Below are 20,224 nucleotides of genomic sequence, written 5' to 3'. Positions count from 1 at the left end.
TGGACTCACCCACAGCCACCCACACACTCAGCTGTGATCAACAATCCTAACACTGGGTACTATACTGTTTAGCAGTGGGATAATAGTCTCTGGGAAGGGAGTGTGACTGTGGGATAGCAGGTATAGTAGGGAGAGATGGTGTCTATAGTAACAGTGGATAATAGTCTCTGGGAAGGGAGTGTGACTGTGGGATAGCAGGTATAGTAGGGAGAGATGGTGTCTATAGTAACAGTGGATAATAGTCTCTGGGAAGGGAGTGTGACTTTGGGATAGCAGGTATAGTAGGGAGAGATGGTGTCTATAGTAACAGTGGATAATAGTCTCTGGGAAGGGAGTGTGACTGTGGGATAGCAGGTATAGTAGGGAGAGATGGTGCCTATAGTAACAGTGGATAATAGTCTCTGGGAAGGGAGTGTGACTGTGGGATAGCAGGTATAGTAGGGAGAGATGGTGTCTATAGTAACAGTGGATAATAGTCTCTGGGAAGGGAGTGTAACTGTGGGATAGCAGGTATAGTAGGGAGAGATGGTGCCTATAGTAACAGTGGATAATAGTCTCTGGGAAGGGAGTGTGACTGTAGGATAGCAGGTATAGTAGGGAGAGATGGTGCCTATAGTAACAGTGGATAATAGTCTCTGGGAAGGGAGTGTGACTGTGGGATAGCAGGTATAGTAGGGAGAGATGGTGTCTATAGTAACAGTGGATAATAGTCTCTGGGAAGGGAGTGTGACTGTGGGATAGCAGGTATAGTAGGGAGAGATGGTGTCTATAGTAACAGTGGATAATCGTCTCTGGGAAGGGAGTGTGACTGTGGGATAGCAGGTATAGTAGGGAGAGATGGTGCCTATAGTAACAGTGGATAATAGTCTCTGGGAAGGGAGTGTGACTGTGGGATAGCAGGTATAGTAGGGAGAGATGGTGTCTATAGTAACAGTGGATAATAGTCTCTGGGAAGGGAGTGTGACTGTGGGATAGCAGGTATAGTAGGGAGAGATGGTGCCTATAGTAACAGTGGATAATAGTCTCTGGGAAGGGAGTGTGACTGTGGGATAGCAGGTATAGTAGGGAGAGATGGTGTCTATAGTAACAGTGGATAATAGTCTCTGGGAAGGGAGTGTGACTGTGGGATAGCAGGTATAGTAGGGAGAGATGGTGCCTATAGTAACAGTGGATAATAGTCTCTGGGAAGGGAGTGTGACTGTGGGATAGCAGGTATAGTAGGGAGAGATGGTGCCTATAGTAACAGTGGATAATAGTCTCTGGGAAGGGAGTGTGACTGTGGGATAGCAGGTATAGTAGGGAGAGATGGTGTCTATAGTAACAGTGGATAATAGTCTCTGGGAAGGGAGTGTGACTGTGGGATAGCAGGTATAGTAGGGAGAGATGGTGCCTATAGTAACAGTGGATAATAGTCTCTGTGAAGGGAGTGTGACTGTGGGATAGCAGGTATAGTAGGGAGAGATGGTGTCTATAGTAACAGTGGATAATAGTCTCTGGGAAGGGAGTGTGACTGTGGGATAGCAGGTATAGTAGGGAGAGATGGTGTCTATAGTAACAGTGGATAATAGTCTCTGGGAAGGGAGTGTGACTGTGGGATAGCAGGTATAGTAGGGAGAGATGGTGTCTATAGTAACAGTGGATAATAGTCTCTGGGAAGGGAGTGTGACTGTGGGATAGCAGGTATAGTAGGGAGAGATGGTGCCTATAGTAACAGTGGATAATAGTCTCTGGGAAGGGAGTGTGACTGTGGGATAGCAGGTATAGTAGGGAGAGATGTGTCTATAGTAACAGTAGATAATAGTCTCTGGGAAGGGAGTGTGACTGTGGGATAGCAGGTATAGTAGGGAGAGGGTGCCTATAGTAACAGTGGAGATAATAGCCAATTTAACACTCATCAATGGAAGTGGAAGCTTTAGTTTTGTGTAAAACCAGTCTACACAGTGTTCATTTATGTAGCAAAATATTATTCAGGTGATATACAGCATATCATTACCTATTACCATTATTTATTTTTATTATGGGCTGCTGAGCATATACTGGTGTGTGAACTGCTCCTGGGTTTCCTTATAAATGTATGTAGCAGTAATCTTACTTGTTCAGCAACCATTTCCTTGTTTATAAGTTACTCTCCAGCCTTCTAACCCACTTACTGGCATGGGTAAGTTGCACATGACTTATTTTCTGTTTCCAACCAGCATTATTCAGATATCCGGGGTTAATAATCTGGAGTGGAAGTTACACAGCCTTTTTATTCTAAATAAGTTCAGCAATTTTGCAATTCACAGTAATGTTATTAATTAGTATTCACCTAATGGGGGAATCTGAGCGAGTACAAGAGATAATCAAAGTTTATCATTATGGCACCTATGTTGGCCACCAGATCAGAGTTGGATGATATTGGGGGACCTTTCCAGACAAAGCAAGTAGACTGTATCTTTGCTCAACATTGGCCTTGTCTAATAGGGTGGTCCAGCTTTTCTTATGAATGTTAAATTGAGCTCTATTCCAATATTAGTATGTATTGCAGTCCTTTAATTGACTCTGTATTCCTGATAACAGATATACACACGCACTATTATTGAGCCTCCAGTCCCAACACTTGCAGCAAAATCAGATACAGAAAATGGCATTTCGACCACAGATGGAGCTGCAAGCAACGTAGACAAGACAAATAAGAAGCCCAAGATGACAGACGAGGAGATCTTAGAGAAGCTGAGTATGTTCTGCTTTTTGTGTTGTTTAGAATTTTAATTCTACAGCTCTACAGATTGAAATTGTATCAATCTGATCAGCAAGTGCTGATTGTAATAATTGACTGGAATATGAATAGGAGAGGCCTGAATAGAAAGACAAGTAATAGAAAGTAGCAATAACAATATATTTGTAGCCTTTGTTTTGAGAGCCGGAAAGAGTAAGAAGAAAAAGGCAAATCATTTAAAACTATAACAAAGAAATAATAAAGACCAATTGAAAAGTTGTTTAGAAATGGCCATTTTGTAACATAAAACTATCTTTAAGGTGAGCCACCCATTTAAAACACTGTTTACTAAATATCTTGGGCCTAGTTCCAGGGATACCATTGTGCCTGTTAATTTGAATAAAACATCTTTAGATTTGTAGTTCAACAACAGTCAGTTCGGCTCAACTACATATTTGTCTGATGTATATTGCAGAGCACAGCAGACCCCTGAGCACCGAAGGGGTGCTTGAGCACCCAAGCATTGAGTAGATGACCCCTGAAGTATTTTAACACTAGCTTCTCTATTGTATATATTGAGTAAAACAAATCAAATCAGCAAATTTGATCTTTGTAACTAAAAAACTTGCACCACAATCTTTTTGGTATTGGAGGGATTGGTCATTGCAAGTGGAACAATCAGTGTTTCATTTTCTATTTTAGCCTTCTAGATTATGGCTTTCTAACATATTTAATATTTATAGGTTCTAAATGATCTTTAAAAACTATTAAAAAAATAAATCATGACAACCAATTGAAATGTTGCTTATAATTATCCATTCTTTAACATACTAAAAGTTAATGTAAAGTTGAACCACCCCTTTAAGTGCCCGGGTGCAAGTCACCTAACATAGCAGCACAAACCAAAAATGTGAAAGACTGCACTCACGAGAGAAAAAAAAATAGATATACAGGTATGGGATCCGTTATCTGGAAACCCATTATCCAGAAAGTTCTGAATTACGGAAAGGCTGTCTCCTATAGACTCCAATCAATCCAAATTTTCAAAATAATTTCTTTTTTCATTGTAATAATAAAACAGTACCTTGTACTTGTAAAATATGAAGCTCCATTATCCAGAAACTCCCCCCCCCCCACACACACACACACACGGCAGTAAATCAGATTGTGTATTGATTTACACTGTTTTGCAGGAAGCATAGTAAGTGTAGGAGACCCAAAGAAAAAATACACAAGATTCAAGAAGATTGGACAGGGGTAAGTATATCCATCTTTGTTTTAATGCTTACCATTAACATACATTAGTTAACTTTACAATTCAGTGTTGTACTTGGAATATGTGTAGCCAATTGGACAAATGGAGGCTGATTGGGCCTCTGTGTACCTGAAATTTCAGGGGCCTATTTTAATTCTCAGTCCGGACCTGGTAATAAACAACACAAGAGGTGACCGGTGTTTTCCTGCTGGCAGAGCAAATGCCATTAGCTTTAATGCCATAAATTTCTTTAGCGAAGTTTAGGCTAGGGCCACACGGGGACCGAAAACCACTAGCCAACGTCCCTTGGCTGATTTCTGCCCTACCACAGGCAGTAGCCTCTGCTCTCTTCCACATTCAATCGGCTCATGGCAAACAGACCAGCGGATTTTGGTGCAAAATGCAGAGACTAGCGATTCAATGTTGAAGAGAGAGGAGGCTACTACTGCCTGCGGTAGGTCAGAATCAGACAGGGGATTTTGGCTAGTGGCCCCCATGTGGCCTTAGCCTTAAGGTAAAACACGTCTGGAGGGACAAATTGTAATATTTTATTGGCCTGTGCCAGGGCTCTCCTTCGACTGCCGGGTCTGATTCCTCTATAGTTACACCAGTAGGCAGGAGTACTTCACAGGGCTGTCCTGTAGGACAAAACGTGCACCCAGGGGCCTGTTGTGGAACAGAATTGATAAATACCCAGTACAGTTCAGTGGATTGTGTATTCTGTAATTCCCCTTACTTTAGGCAGGATTGTGCCAACATCACTGTAATGCACTGGTTTTGCCACTGGAATTCCAGTAACAAGGTCTTAAAAAATAGTTGAGATTTCCTGTTGGCAGGGAAAGCCGAAACCTACAGAAACTGTTCCGAGAGGCTGAACAGAAAGGAAAGTTTATTGAGTTTCACTCAGGAATGTCCAGTTTGTACTACACCTATCATTAGGCAGGTATTTGGGTAATAGCTGTGCCTCGTGTGCGTAGTTGTCTTTTTTTAACCTGAATACGTAAAATTCACAGTATTTTATGTGTCCAATTTCAAAATACACAATATCGTATCTGCCCATGGGTAGCAATGGATTGCACACTGTTAGTTTTCAGTCTCGCTGACAATCCCAGGGCTCATCCTGCAGAATGTGAGACAGCAAAATTCTCTGGTTTGTCAGTAAGGAGTAAAGGCGGCCATAGACGCACCAATAATATTGTAACATCTATGAATTTTTGTGCGATATTCGGTGCGTGTATGATGGGAGACCATCGATCGGGCTGGCGGAAAAATTCAATCTGCGCCTTTTGAAGGCACCTGAACATCGGTCATTGTTAGTGCTGAATGGTCAGATACAGGTAGAATTCTATTGTTTCTCTCTGTATATCTGATGATTCAGCTCTACACGTGTGTATTGAAACGAACAATCTCTTTCCTGGAAATATCGTTATTGTAACATCTATGGCCACCTTTAGTCACAGTGATGTAGAACTTGGTTGTCTGCGTTCAAGGAGTTTGTATGTTCTCCCCGTGATTGCATGGGTTCCTCTGGTTTCCCCCCCACACCCCAAATATAAACAGACAGGTTAATTGGCTCTTGATAAAATTGACCCTTGTACCTTAGATTTTAAGCTCCACAGGGACTGATGATAATGTGATAGGGACCTTAGATTGTAAGCTCACTGGGACAGGGACTGATGGGAATGTGATAGGGACCTTAGATTGTAAGCTCACTGGGACAGGGACTGATGGGAATGTGATAGGGACCTTAGATTGTAAACTCCACTGGGACAGGGACTGATGGGAATGTGATAGGGACCTTAGATTGTAAGCTCACTGGGACAGGGACTGATGGGAATGTGATAGGGACCTTAGATTGTAAGCTCACTGGGACAGGGACTGATGGGAATGTGATAGGGACCTTAGATTGTAAACTCCACTGGGACAGGGACTGATGATAATGTGATAGGGACCTTAGATTGTAAGCTCACTGGGACAGGGACTGATGGGAATGTAATAGGGACCTTAGATTGTAAGATCACTGGGCCAGGGACTGATGGGAATGTGATAGGGACCTTAGATTGTAAACTCCACAGGGACAGGGACTGATGGGAATGTGATAGGGACCTTAGATTGTAAACTCCACAGGGACAGGGACTGATGATAATGTGATAGGGACCTTAGATTGTAAGCTCAATGGGGCAGGGACTGATAGGAATGTGATAGGGGACTTAGATTGTAAGCTCAATGGGACAGGGACTGATAGGAATGTGATAGGGACCTTAGATTGTAAACTCACTGGGGCAGGGGCTGATGGGAATGTGATAGGGACCTTAGATTTTAAGCTCCACTGGGGCAGGGGCTGATGGGAATGTGATAGGGACCTTAGATTGTAAACTCCACAGGGACTGATGATAATGTGATAGGGACCTTAGATTGCAAGCTCCACTGAGACAAGGACTGAAGATAATGTGATAGGGACCTTAGATTGTAAGATCCACAGGGACTGATGATAGTGTTATAGGGACCTTAGATTGTAAACTCCACTGGGACAGGGATTGATGGGAATTATATGCTGCATAAGTGAATCTGTATTTTATAATAAAGGGAGAATTAATAAAATCTGATGCTTGTATTAGTTGGATATCTGGTTACTAGTGTCCCATCACTGTAGCAACAGGCATTGTTTTAATGACATACTGGAAGATGAGCACCTGAATAGCATAAGTAGACTATCAATTTACTCTTACAGCCAATTGCATTGTGGTTGATAGATCACATACAGTTTTATATTCCCAGCTGTGGGTGACAAAATAGAAAGACAAATCATTTATATCTGCAAAAAAGAGCAAAACGGTCATCCAGATCCAGATGTGATGGTACTTGTGAGCAGGGCCGGAACTAGGGGTAGGCAGAGTAGGCACCTGCCTATGGCGCAATCATGGGGGAGGGGCACATTTTTCATGGGAATTTTTTTTCTTTTTTGAACCCTTATTCTTAATAGTTTTTCAATTTTATAAACAACCTGTTCCAACTCCCTCTTGCCCGTAATTCGTACTGCAGGCAGAAGCACTCCCCGTCTTCCTCTTGGCAGCTGCTGGCACAGGTACAGTTTTAGGCAATGTGAGGAATTGGCTGGGCAATATCTTGGCTTTTGCTTGCACAGGTAAACAGATGATTTGGGGCAATATGATGGATTTTTGGCTGCTGCTTGCACAGATACATACAGTATTTGGGGGCAATATGATGGATTTTTGGCTGGTGCTTGCTCAGATACATACAGTATTTGGGGGCAATATGATGGATGTTTGGCTGCTGCTTGCACAGATACATACAGTGTTTGGGGGCAATATGATGGATTTTTGGCTGTTGCTGCACAAGTACATATTTGGGGGCAATAGTGGGTATTTTTTGGCTGCTGCCGGCACAGGTACAGATTCAGGGCAATATGAGAAATTGGCTGCTTCCGGCTCAGGTACATGGGGCAAAATGGTGGCTGCTGGCACAAGTACACAGATGTTTGGGGCAATATGATGGATTTTTGGCTCCTGCTGGCACAAGTACAAATTAGGGGCAATATGATGGATTTTTTTGGCTGTCGCATAGGTACAGATTGGGGGTAACAATATGATGAATGTTTTGGCTTATGCTGGCACAGGTACAGATTTGGTGCTTGGGGGCAATTTGAGGGATTGACTGCCGTTGGCACATTTACAAATGGGGGAAATATGATAGGTGCTGGCACAGGTACAGGGGGCTCTATGACTGGTAAGGTGGGAAATGGTAATGTAGGACCAGGTGGAGGGGGCACTGATTGAAGCCTTTGCCTAAGGGCCCGGCCCTGCTTGTGAGATCATATGTAGTAGCCTTTCAGTCCATGTTTTATACATCCTCTGTGTCTTTGAAGTTGATATTGTGACTGTCCTGTTCTGCCCCAGCTCATGTATAAACAAACCATTTTCCATGACAAATAAAGCAAGTCATATAAAAATAGCTTTTTAGTTAAAATTAGCATACTTGCTTTGTATTTTTCATCCTAACCAGTGAGCAGCACCTGTCCATTATGCTTTCTGCAGCGTCATAGACCAGTGAACATTCAGCGTTTGCTCATAGCCGGAGAATGACCGTGTCTGGATTAGCCTCGTGAATGTTCCCTTTGTGCCCCTGTCAGCAAATGTTCCGCTTGGATTTACCTGGCAGTGGATAAGAGAAAATCTGTTAAACGGGTTGTTCACCTTTAAATTAACTGTTAGTATGACGTAGAGAGTGATATTCTGAGACAATCTGCCGTTGGTTTTTATTATTTGTGGTTTTTGACTTATTTCACTTTTTATTCAGCAGCTCTCCAGTTTGCAATTTCAGTCATCTGGTATCTAGGTTCCAAGTTACCCTAGCAACCATGCATTGATTTGAATAGGAGACTGGAATATGAATAGGAGAGACCTGGATAGAAAGATGAGTATTAAAAACTAGCAATAACAATTCATTTGTAGCCTTACAGAGAATTTGTTTTTTTAGATGAGCTCAGTGACCATTTGAAAGCTGGAAAGAGTCAGAAGAAGAAAGCAAATAATTAAAAAAAACTATGAAAAGTTTCTTAGAATTAGCCATTCTATAATATACTAAATGTTAACTTTCAGGTGACCCACCCCTTTAGGGTTGTCATGCTTGGTGTCCCTTGGTGTAAATAGGTCAGAGCACGGTGGAAACGTGGGAGTTGAAAACCAGAAAGATCACTTTATTGCAGCCATTTACTGTGAGCAGCAAGTGTGTTTGGTCCATCAGTAGATTTATGGTACAGTCTCCTGTTGCTGGGGCCAGTGTCCTAGGCAGTAGATGCACATCAGTTTGTATAAACCCTTATAACAGTGCCACCTAAAAACTGGCACCTAGCTGGAATAGGATATTTAACCGGCCAGTGAGATTCATTGCTTAAAGGGGTGGTTCCCCTTTAAGTTTACTTTTAGTATTCTATAGAAAGAAATTCTAAGCAACTTTTAAAAGGAGAAGGAAAGTCATCTTGCACTTGGGGTGCCAAATGTTAGGCAACCCAAGTGATTGTATTGACTTACCTGAAACCACGGGCTGGTGCTCCTATCAGCAGAAAACTGCACCGGCCCGGGGTTATACCAGGGAGCACCACGAAGCGATCCTCTTCCGTCTTCTTCTTTCTTCTCGCAGCTACGCGTGCGCATTAGAGCGAAAAGCCGAACTGTAACTAAAAAGTCACTATTTCATTCAACTGCGAATGCGTTTGCCCCAGGAAATTTGAAGAAAGAAAAAGCCTGAAGTGGATCGCTCTGTGGTGTCACTGGTATAACCCCGGTGCAGTTTTCTGCTGATCACCGGCCCGGGGTTTCAGGTAAGTAAATACAATCACTTGGGGGTGCCTAATATTTGGCACCCCAAGTGCAAGAACACTTTCCTTCTCCTTTCATTGGACTTCATTATTTATTTATTTTTTCTATAGTTTTTCATTATTTGTCTTCTTCTTCTGACTCCACTTCCAAATGAGGGTCGCTGACCTCCATCTAAAAACAAAAGCTCTGTAAGGCTACAAATACATTGTTGTTGTTACTTTTTATTACTCATCTTTCTAATCAGGCCTGTCCTATTCATATTCCAGTCTCTTATTTTATATCAATGCATGGTTGCTAGGGTAATTTAGGTCCTACAAACCGCAAATAATAAAAAACAAAAACCAATTGCAAATTGTTTCAGAATATCTCTACATCATACTAAAATTTAACTCAAAGGTGAACAACCCCTTTAACATGAACTTCTGTTATTGACAGTGAGTCCTGATTTACCATGAACCAATAATGATGCAGCTTGGTCAGAAAGACCGAACTGTTTTGTAACACCCTCTTGGCGACCCCCCTGGTGCCAAGGTTGTACCGTCTTACAACTGAGGTCCTAAGTCCCCTTTGCTAAGTAAAAGGGTACTGGGAAGTTCCTCTCCTGGCAGTGCCTCCACCTAATGGGATCCAGGAATACACCTGTGGGTGGCCCCATTAGGAAAAACATTCAACACATTTTGCTTTATAACAAATTCAACTTTATAATAAATAAATTAAAGGGGAAGTAAATATTCACAGTACAATAATGCATTTACATAGCATGACCCACTACCCTAGGGAACCTGTGCAAGTCCAGTCCTGACACCTCCCTGCCAGGCAAAGTCCCGCACTACTCCTTTGGCAGACAGAGTCTCTGTCCCTTTTCCCCAAAAGAGTACCAGTGTCCCATGTGACAGACACACAAAAAGCCTGTATCACAGCAGGAGACTCACTGGATCCTTTTCTTTTTCTACCCTCCCTCAGGCACAACTCACCCTGGGGATTCACTCAGATGGGTAGGCTCACACCGAGCTGGAACAGGCATCCACAGCGACAAAGTCCTTAGAAGCTCTAGGCTCTCCTAGCCGAGCACACAACTTGTTTTATCTTCAGGGTATTGCTCTCAGCACTGTCTATAGAGTGAGCACTCAGATATCCTCCTCTGCAGAACTACAGCTTCCAGCACTCTCCATAGCGCGAGCACACAAGATGTCCATATAAGCTCCAAACCTGCATGGTTGAGCTTACCAGGCTTTAGAGTACCCTACATCACAACTCCTTTTAGCCCCTTACATCTTTGCATGAGTTCTGTCCACCTTCTCTCCATGAAAGTGAAAGTAGGAATCCCCCTGTGAGTACATGGCTCTCCTAAATATTCAAAAGGGGTACAGCAGCTACAGCTTGTGACACCCTCCAATATCTGGCAGCCATGTTGCACAGGGACAAGGGCTCCAGCCCCTCCCAAAACCCTAGGAGACCCTGTAGCTACATAGGCAGGGGATTTCCACCATGTGGTTTCAGACCGTAGGGAAATTAACCCTATGGGTCCCTACAGTTTTCTCGTCTTTTTTAATTATACAATACATTTAAATTGTTTAATCGTGCAAAATCCTCTTGAAATTTTATTCAACTGTACTGTACTCACTGAATGTTTTGTCCTTTGTCTAGGGCATCTGGGACTGTATATATTGCTTGTGACGTGGCCACAGGCCAAGAGGTGAGAGGTCATGTACTTATTATATATATATGTATATTAACTTGGATTGGGGAGCAATTATTAGGCAGTGCAGGGCTGGATACGGAGTTGTGTTCTGTCATAGGAGCAATTGTCAGTTAGGGCCAGGTAGCTGAACAAAATCCAACCAAGGATTGTAGTGTAGCTAGTACACCACTGACACTGCCACTAGTGTTGCCACCCGGCAGTAAAAAACCTGCCAAGGCTGGGGCCGCTATTACAAATTTACCGGCAATGTAGCTGCCGGTAAATTTGTAATACCCCTAAAAAAGGCCCTTGGCCCGCCCCCAATCCGATCAAAACGTACTTTTTTGCTGCCTTCTGCCCATTGCGTGCCGTGGCTCTACCCCTTTGACATCACGGCCTGCCCCTTTTGTTCCCGCCCCCACCGCTGGCCCATTGCGTGCTGTAGCTCCACCCCTTTGACCTCACAGCCCACCCCTTTTGTTCCCACCCCCACCACTGGCCGGTGAAACTTTTGTAAAAAATTGGCAACCCTGCCACACTACAGGACCAAGTTATGAGGTTACTGACAATGGTGCTTTCCCGGAAGTGTTCCCAGGAATGATCCAAAGAGTAATTGTGTGGATTTCGCTAAGTGTTCATAACCACATTTTCTCCCTTCTTTGCTGTAATCTGAGCCCAGAGATATCAGTTAGCAGGGACAGGCTCAGGCAGGAAGTGATGTCACAGGTTCCTATATTACTGAGTACCATGTTATATATTATTTTTACTGACAGCAACTCAATCTAAATCAGTTCTGCCCTTTTTGTGAGTAATGTATTTTCAGTCGTATCTTGACTATTTTTGCTTGTAGGTGGCGATCAAGCAGATGACTTTGCAACAGCAGCCGAAGAAAGAGTTAATTATCAACGAGATCCTTGTAATGAGGGAAAACAAGCACCCAAATATTGTGAATTACCTGGATAGGTAGGTTATAGAGGGAGTGTATGTTTGCAAGGGGCAAACTTCATATTTTATAACGGGAATTTCTGCTTTTTGTCACATGCACACAGCACAAAAACACTAGAAAGGTAATATACTGTGAACCCAGATGCACATTGTGTACCTACTGTCTGCTAGTTCTGCACTCTGTACTTGTACTGGATTTAAAGGAGAACTAAAGCCTAACTAAAGAAGTAGGTAGAAATGTTGTGCTTCTGTACCAGCCAAAGGCAACCACATCCCTTTAGCAGTAAAGATCTGTGTCTCCAAAGATGCCCCAGTAGCTCCCCATCTTCTTTTCTGCTGATTCACTGCACATGCTCTGTGCTGCTGTCACTTACTGAGCTTAGGGAGCCACTCACAATATACAGTACACATAGAATAGAAATGTCACAATATAAGGCTGATTAGTAATTAATACACATAATTACTACATGGCAGCACAGAAACCAGTGCAATTAGCATCAGAATTGAATAATCAGCAAACCTGTAGCATCAGCTTATATTACAGCCAGGGAAGCTCATTTTCTGCTGGATAATTAGTGACGAGCCCTAAGCTTAGCTTCTCAACAGCCAATCAGAGCCCACTGAGCATGTGAGTGTCACAGACACTTTCCAAGATGGTGACCCCCTGTGACAAGTTTGAAGTCCTGGATCATTGCTGCTATTGAGATGCTAATGCAATAAGTTCAATATACAAAATATGACATTTTTAGCCACATTCATTTATAGGGGTTAGTTCATATTTAAATTAAGCTAGGTGCAGAGTGCAGCACTTACAGGCAGTTGGTACAGGGCATATGGGCAGGCGGATGGTACAAGACTCGGTTGCAGCCTACCCGCGCTTCCTAACTTGCTGTTTACCTGTAAACTATTTTTTCCCCTTTCAGTTACTTGGTTGGGGAAGAGCTGTGGGTTGTGATGGAATATCTAGCAGGTGGATCTCTCACTGATGTTGTAACGGAGACCCGTTTGCAAGACGGTGAGATTGCAGCAGTGTGCAGAGAGGTAACATCCAAACCTTATTTTATTATGTACCGGTACTTGCACATGATACATAATTATCATCTAGATAAACCAATATACGTGTCCCTATTGCTGTTGTATCTGTTTTCAAAATGGTCCCTATTAGTTTACAATGGTTAATATTTTTATGCAAAAAAACACATTATTTCAAACTTTAAAGGAACAGTTCAGTATAAAAATAATAACTGGATAAATAGACAGGTTGTGCAAAATAAAAAATGTATCTAATTTAGTTAGTTAGCCAAAAATGTAATGTATTAAGGCTGGAGTGACTGGATGTCGAACAGAACTCTACTTCCTGCTTTTCAGCTCTCTAACTCTGAGTTAGTCAGTGACTATAAGGGGGGCCACATGGGACATAACTGTTCAGTTATGACCCATGTGCCCCCCCCTCAAGTTACTGATTGGTTACTGCCTGGTAACCAATCAGTGGAAAGCAAGAGAGCTGAAAAGCAGGAAGTAGTGTTCTGGCTATTATGTTACACATCCACTCACTCCAGCCTTTATACATTACATTTTTGGCTGACTAACTATATTAGAAACATTTTTTATTTTGCACAGCCTATTTATCTAGTTTTGATTTTTACACTGAACAATTCCTTTAAAAGACCCCTTCATTACAGTTGCCATGAATGGGTTTTAATGTTTGGGAATGGGAAGTGTGCTGTTGTTTCTAGAAGTTGCTCCTAAAAGAATGATTGTTAGATGTTGCTACATTAATACAGTTGATCAGCACTTCCCCAGACTTTCGAAAAGAATGAGTGCTCGTGTAGAATTGCCCACTACAACCCACATGGATACTCGAAAAGTAGATTCACAGCACCATCCATAGTTTCAGGCCTTGCACAGCCCCTTGATAAAAGGCTGTGCAAGGCCTGAAACATTGTTTTTTGCAAGAGAGCTGAGCCAGGATACCAATAAAGACTTTTTAATAATATTTCATGGATGGTGCTGTGAATCTACTTTTTGAGATGTTGCTACATCAACAGAGTCAATAAAAAATAGCCTATGTTTTTAGGCACTCGTGTAGCTTCTAATCTGTTCCCTCTGCCTGATGAATAATTGCATAGATTTTTCTCTCCCTTCCTTTATGCGAGAATAAATCCTGTTTGTGAAGTTTTAAAGTTCCAGTACTTATTGATCATTTTTCTATTCAGTGATGTGCTTTAATGTAACTGGCCCTCTTTCCTCTTCTATCCCCCAGTGTCTTCAGGCTTTGGAATTTCTACATTCAAACCAAGTCATACATCGGGATATTAAAAGCGACAATGTTCTCCTGGGGATGGACGGTGCTGTGAAACTGAGTAAGCTGATGCCTCAATTTACAAGATGAACAGGACACCATTTATGTTGGTTTAGTCACCAGAGAGCTGAGGAAGTATCGGAGGTTGCAAATAGGGAACTTGGTGCTAGTTTGGCCTGCAGCCCATCCTCAACCTCCTCCCATAGTCAAATTTGCCTTGTGTTTTTTGGCCAGGCCACATACGAATACCAAGTAGAACATCAGACATCCTACTAAATCTCTGAGTGTCAGAACATGTGGTGGTTGGACCTTCACTTGAGTAATGCTGCCCTGTATATAAAGGGTGAAAATTGCCCCACCTGAAATTTGTATTTGGCCAAGAAGTTGACCATGTGATGATATGTAAATACTGTGCAATCATGGTAATGTGTTGTGTCAGCATAAATAAGAGCAGACCCTCTGATCCCCTGTAGATGGGAACGGTAACATTTCAGAGCCTGCTCCTTGTCAGAAACTGATTAAGTTGAGTCAATGGGTTCTCACTTGTTATGAGCTGCTATGTCATTCCCTATTTAACAAAAGTACATCTAGACATAGTGACAAATGCGCAGAGCCCATAATATCCCTGGCCACCGTGTGCAGCTATATCATAGGGGAGATCGCTGAGTGGGTGGTTAAACCATTTGTAAGAGTGACTCAATAGCCATGACTGTTTTGTGCACTAGGCATACAGGGCTGCCGTTAGAAATCCCGGGCCCCGTAAAACAAAATTTTTGGGGCCCCGCCCCAGATCCCACCCACTCCACATCACAGTTAAAAGACCACGCAGACATCAGCGCACACACAAGTTGTTTTTTTATGACTTCGGGTCTTTTTGCCGCTTCAGGACCTCAATTTCGGCTGTTTTCGTGACTTCGGGTCTTTTCGATGCTTCAGGACTTTAATTTCATCAGTGTTTTCGTGACTTCGGGTCTTTTCGATGCTTCAGGACTTTAATTTCACCAGTGTTTTCGTGACTTCGGGTCTTTTCTCCGCTTTGGCTGTTTTCGTGACTTCGGGTCTGTTCGCCGCTTCAGGATTAAAATTTCAGCTGTTTTTGTGACTTCGGGTCTTTTCACCGCTTCAGGACTTTAATTTCAGCTGTTTTCGTGACTTCGGGTCTTTCTGCTGCTTCGGGACTTCAATTTCGGCTGTTTTCTTGACTTTGGGTCTTTTCGCTGCTTCAGGACTTTAATTTAGGCTGTTTTAGTGACTTTGGGTCTTTTCGCTGCTTCAGGACTTCAATTTCGGGCTGTTTTCGTGACTTCGGATCTTTTTGCCGATTCAGGACTTAAATTTTGTCTATTTTCATGGCTTCAGGTATTTTCGCTGCTTCGGGACTTTGGCTGTTCGGCTTTTTTGTCACTTCCGCATTTCGGCTGTTGGGGAATTTTGGATGGGCAGCATGGCTTTGACGCTGTCAAGGGAGGACCGGCTCTTTTGAAAAGTTCAGCACTGCCAGGCCCCCCTTTAGGCCAGGGCTCGGTGTGCCCCCCTGATGGCGGCCCTGGAGGCATAACTCCATTATATAATGTATTGCTCTGCAGCCTTAAGGAAACACTTTTAACAATACTGCCAGATGGGCAACTTTAGTGTTGTGCCTGAATTGTGCTTACCACAGTAGAATCCCTATAGTGGCGTCGATTTTTGTTATGTCTCTCCGTACAGGCTATGAGCAAACTTTACTTTGTTTTCCCTCTCTAGCTGATTTTGGGTTCTGCGCACAGATTACACCAGAACAGAATAAACGCAGTACTATGGTGGGTACACCATATTGGATGGCTCCTGAAGTGGTGACCCGGAAAGCCTATGGGCCAAAAGTGGATGTATGGTCTTTGGGGATCATGGCTATTGAAATGGTGGAGGGGGAGCCGCCATACTTGAATGAAAATCCTCTAAGGGTAGGTTTTGCTTGAATAAAGACCTTGCCCGTGTAATTTCATACAGGATAACACAGGACCAGTAACATCCATTTTTTTATTAAAAAATTTGTTAGTGTAGAACAAAAAAAAAAACACAAAGAAAATGTAACTTTTAAATTGCAAAGTCTTTATTAAGAAATAACTTACCGAAACTCCGCTTGCGCTCCTCTTCAGAAAAGGCGACACAGCGATCCATCGTGCGGCACTCGATTTCTCCTCCCTTCCTTATAGGAGATAGCCAGGGAGGAGAAATCATTGCTGTGTCGCCTTTTCTGAAAAGGAGCGCAAGCGGAGTTTCGGTAAGTTGTTTCTTAATAAAGATTTAGGATACAGGATACCTGTACAGGATTTCCTCTTTCTCAGTAATAATTAATAATAATAAACTAAGATATAATTAATCCTTATTGAAAGCAACAACAGTTTATTGGGTTTATTTAATGTTTACATGATTTTCTAGTAGACATGGGGGCAGATTTATCAAGGGTCGAATTGAGAAATTGAATTTTTAAATTTGAATTTCATGCTAATTTTAGTGTACTTCGACTAGGGAATAGTCCAAATTCGATCTGAATTTGAAAAAAAAATGAAAATTCAAATATTGAAATGTACTGTCTCTTTAGAAATTCGACTATTCGCCATCTAAAACCTGGCGACTTGCTGTTTTAGCCTATGGGGGACCTCCTAGAACCTATTTGGAGTCATTTGGTGAACTTTGAAAAATCTAAGTTTTTTTTTGGAAAATCCTTTGATTCGAATTCGATCTAAAACTATCCGAATTCGAATCAAACTATTGGATACAGCCTATTGACCCAAAGTTAAAAAATTCTGTTTTTTAAATAAATTTCAGTTGGTCTTTTTTATTCGAATTTTAAGAAAACTTCCATCACCTCTAAATTTGACCCTTAATAAATCTGCCCCTTAAGGAATGAAGGTCCAAATTACAGAAAGATCCATTCAGGTCCCAAGCATTCTGGATAACAAATCCCATACCTGTACTTGATCCTAGCTGAGTTATAATTAATCCTTATTGGTGGCAAAATTGCCCTATTGGGTTTAATTCATGTTTAAATTATTTTGTAGTGGATTTAAGGTATGGAGATGTAACTCCCAGGTCCTGAGCATTCTGGATAAAAGGTCCCATACCTGTTTTACATATATCTGCATCTTTGCTAATATATAACTGTCCTGCTGTATTTCCAGGCACTGTACCTTATTGCTACCAATGGAACTCCAGAGTTGCAGCAACCAGAGGAGCAGTCGACTACATTTAAAGACTTCCTGAGCAGGTGCCTTGAGGTGGATGTTGAAAAGAGAGGTTCAGCCAGGGATCTCCTACAGGTAAGTCTCACAGCACTGGCAGGGTCACTGTAGGATTCTTGTTGGGGTTTATATGGCAGTGGAAACCGTGTGGATGGTCCCCCTTGTGAGGGCTTGGAACAGTGGTGGACGGTGCTAATCCCAAGGCTACTTAGTGTATTTGATGTTTTCAACTGTTGGATTGCCCATTGGACCTTCTTGAGTAACTGGATTTTCTAGTAAGTCTGTTTGGAATTCAGTTAAAGGAACAGGAACACCATAAAATAAAAGCTTTTTAAACAAATGATAATATACTGTATAATGTACGGTTGCCCTGCACTGGTAACACAGCTGTATTTATTATAAACAAGCTGCTGTGTAGCCATGGGGGCAGCCATTCAAGCACAGGATACACAGTAGATAACAGATAAGTACTACTATAGTTTATGTAAACAAGCTGCTGTGTAGCCATGGGGGCAGCCATTCAAGCACAGGATACACAGTAGATAACAGATAAGTACTACTATAGTTTATATAAACAAGCTGCTGTGTAGCCATGGGGGCAGCCATTCAAGCACAGGATAAACAGTCGATAACAGAAAAGTACTACTATAGTTTATATAAACAAGCTGCTGTGTAGCCATGGGGGCAGCCATTCAAGCACAGGATACACAGTAGATAACAGATAAGTACTACTATAGTTTATATAAACAAGCTGCTGTGTAGCCATGGGGGCAGCCATTCAAGCACAGGATACACAGTAGATAAATAATAATAAAACAGTAACTTGTACATGATCCCAACTAAGATATAATTAATCCTTATTGGACGCAAAACCAGCCTATTGGGTTTATTTAATGTTTCAATGAATTTCTAGTAGACTTAAGGCACGAAGACCCAAATTACAGAAAGATCTGTATCTGGAAAACTCCAGGTCCCGAGCATTTTGGATAACAGGTCCTATACCTGTACCTCATACCTGTACCTCACATGGTTTCTTATTTAAGAAAAAACTCGAATGGTAAAAACTGAATTCAGTGAGTTCATCGAGTTTTCGGTAAAAAAAACCTTGAATTGCTTGAATTTATTGAGTTTTCGGGCAAAAACCTCTGAAAAAGTCCTGATTCCTGAACATCATGAAGGCTATTAACATCTTCAAAGAATGACTTCTACATGACCTCGACAGGTTTTAGATGGTGTCGTTTTCGGATTCATGCTATTTCAGGGTCGGGGTATAATAAATCTCTCCAAAGATTTTAGTTTTTTTTTAAATCTGAAATCTGAGTTTTGACCAAAAATAACGTCAAATACTTGAATTATTGTCGAAACCCCAACTTGGACCTCAATCAATAAGCCACTAAATGAAAAGGAAACACATCTTGGTTGGTTGCCTGGTCTTTCACCCGTCGTAGGTTAATTGAAAGCAGTTTCAGTAAATGATCCCTTGGATATTTTGACTAAAAAAATGTAGTTCTTGCAAGGAAGAGATGATACAGACTTACTACTCATCATTTGCCTTGTTTTACAACCTATAGCAAAGACTGTTGTTTATAATAAGGCCAGTGCTTCTCTGCACAGTGGGAAAGACTCTTTGCTCTGTCATTTTATACCAACATGGCTGCCATCCAGTTCATCTCCAAATCATCTGCCCATATGGCCAACTCCCAAATGACAGTTGCTTTCTCTGGCACCAATTGTTTTCTTTCCTGAGCAGATGGCAGCGTGCCCACTGTGACTGGCAAATAAATCATTGTGATCTCTGGTTTTTTTCTTGCTTTGTAGCGACGTCAGGTACAAGAGGGGGGTTGTGGGTGCACTCCTAAGGCCATATAAAAATATATATAAATACAATTATCCCCTGTCTAAAAAAAGAAAAACAGGGTTTTTTGTTACAAAATTATGATCATAAAATAGTTTACCTGTAAATTTTGATCAAAGGTAAACAGGTTAGGGACCGCCGTATGGGGTTTACCTTGACGTGGTATGGCGGCTTACCAATTTTATGATCATAATTTTGTAACAAAAAACCCTGTTTTTCTTTTTTTAGACAGGGGATCATTGTATTTATATATATTTTTATATGGCCTTAGGAGTGCACCCACAACCCCCCTCTTGTACCTTGTAGCGACGTCAGTCTCTTGGGAGAATGTTACTTTTTATCACTGCTTCCTTGCTCAACCTGCTTTAATAGCAGTTAATTTTCAGTTAATAGTGCTGCTCCAGCAGAATTATGCACTGAAATCCGTTTCAAAATTTTTTATATTTAATTTTGAAATCTGACATGGGGCTAGACATATTGTCAGTTTCCCAGCTGCCCCCAGTCATGTGACTTGTCCTTTGATAAAATTCAGTCACTCTTTACTGCTGTACTGCAAGTTGGAGTGATATCACCCCCTCCCTTTCCCCCCCAGCAGCCTAACAAAAGAACAATGGGAAGGTAACCAGATAACAGCTCCCTAACACAAGATAACAGCTGCCTGGTAGATCTAAGAACAACACTAAATAGTAAAATCCAGGTCCCACTGAGACACATTCAGTTACATTGAGTAGGAGAAACAACAGGCTGCCAGAAAGCAGTTCCATCCTAAAGTGCTGGCTCTTTCTGAAATCACATGACCAGGCAAAATGACCTGAGATGCACCTACACACCAATATTACAACTAAATACACTTGCTGGTTCAGGAATGACATTTTATATTGTACAGTGAATTATTTGTAAACAGAGTCATTTAGAAATAAAAACATCA

At 41.8% G+C, this 20,224-nt stretch overlaps 1 protein-coding gene across 5 annotated transcripts in view; it reads left to right on the top strand.

Annotated features, from left to right (window-relative positions):
- Positions 1-20,224, top strand: part of MGC68680 (uncharacterized protein) — an 86,377-nt gene that overhangs the window by 63,593 nt on the left and 2,560 nt on the right. For all 5 annotated transcript variants that reach the window (XM_041580913.1, XM_041580916.1, XM_041580915.1 and 2 more), the window contains 8 exon segments: positions 2,560-2,716; positions 3,892-3,955; positions 10,940-10,988; positions 11,824-11,936; positions 12,842-12,959; positions 14,182-14,281; positions 15,964-16,160; positions 17,382-17,519. In XM_041580913.1, the coding sequence (XP_041436847.1) occupies positions 2,560-2,716; positions 3,892-3,955; positions 10,940-10,988; positions 11,824-11,936; positions 12,842-12,959; positions 14,182-14,281; positions 15,964-16,160; positions 17,382-17,519 (936 nt within the window).

This window comes from Xenopus laevis, chromosome 2L (assembly GCF_017654675.1).
Source record: "Xenopus laevis strain J_2021 chromosome 2L, Xenopus_laevis_v10.1, whole genome shotgun sequence".
Classification (NCBI taxonomy): Eukaryota; Metazoa; Chordata; class Amphibia; order Anura; family Pipidae; genus Xenopus; species Xenopus laevis.
This window is presented reverse-complemented; position numbering and strand designations above follow the sequence as displayed.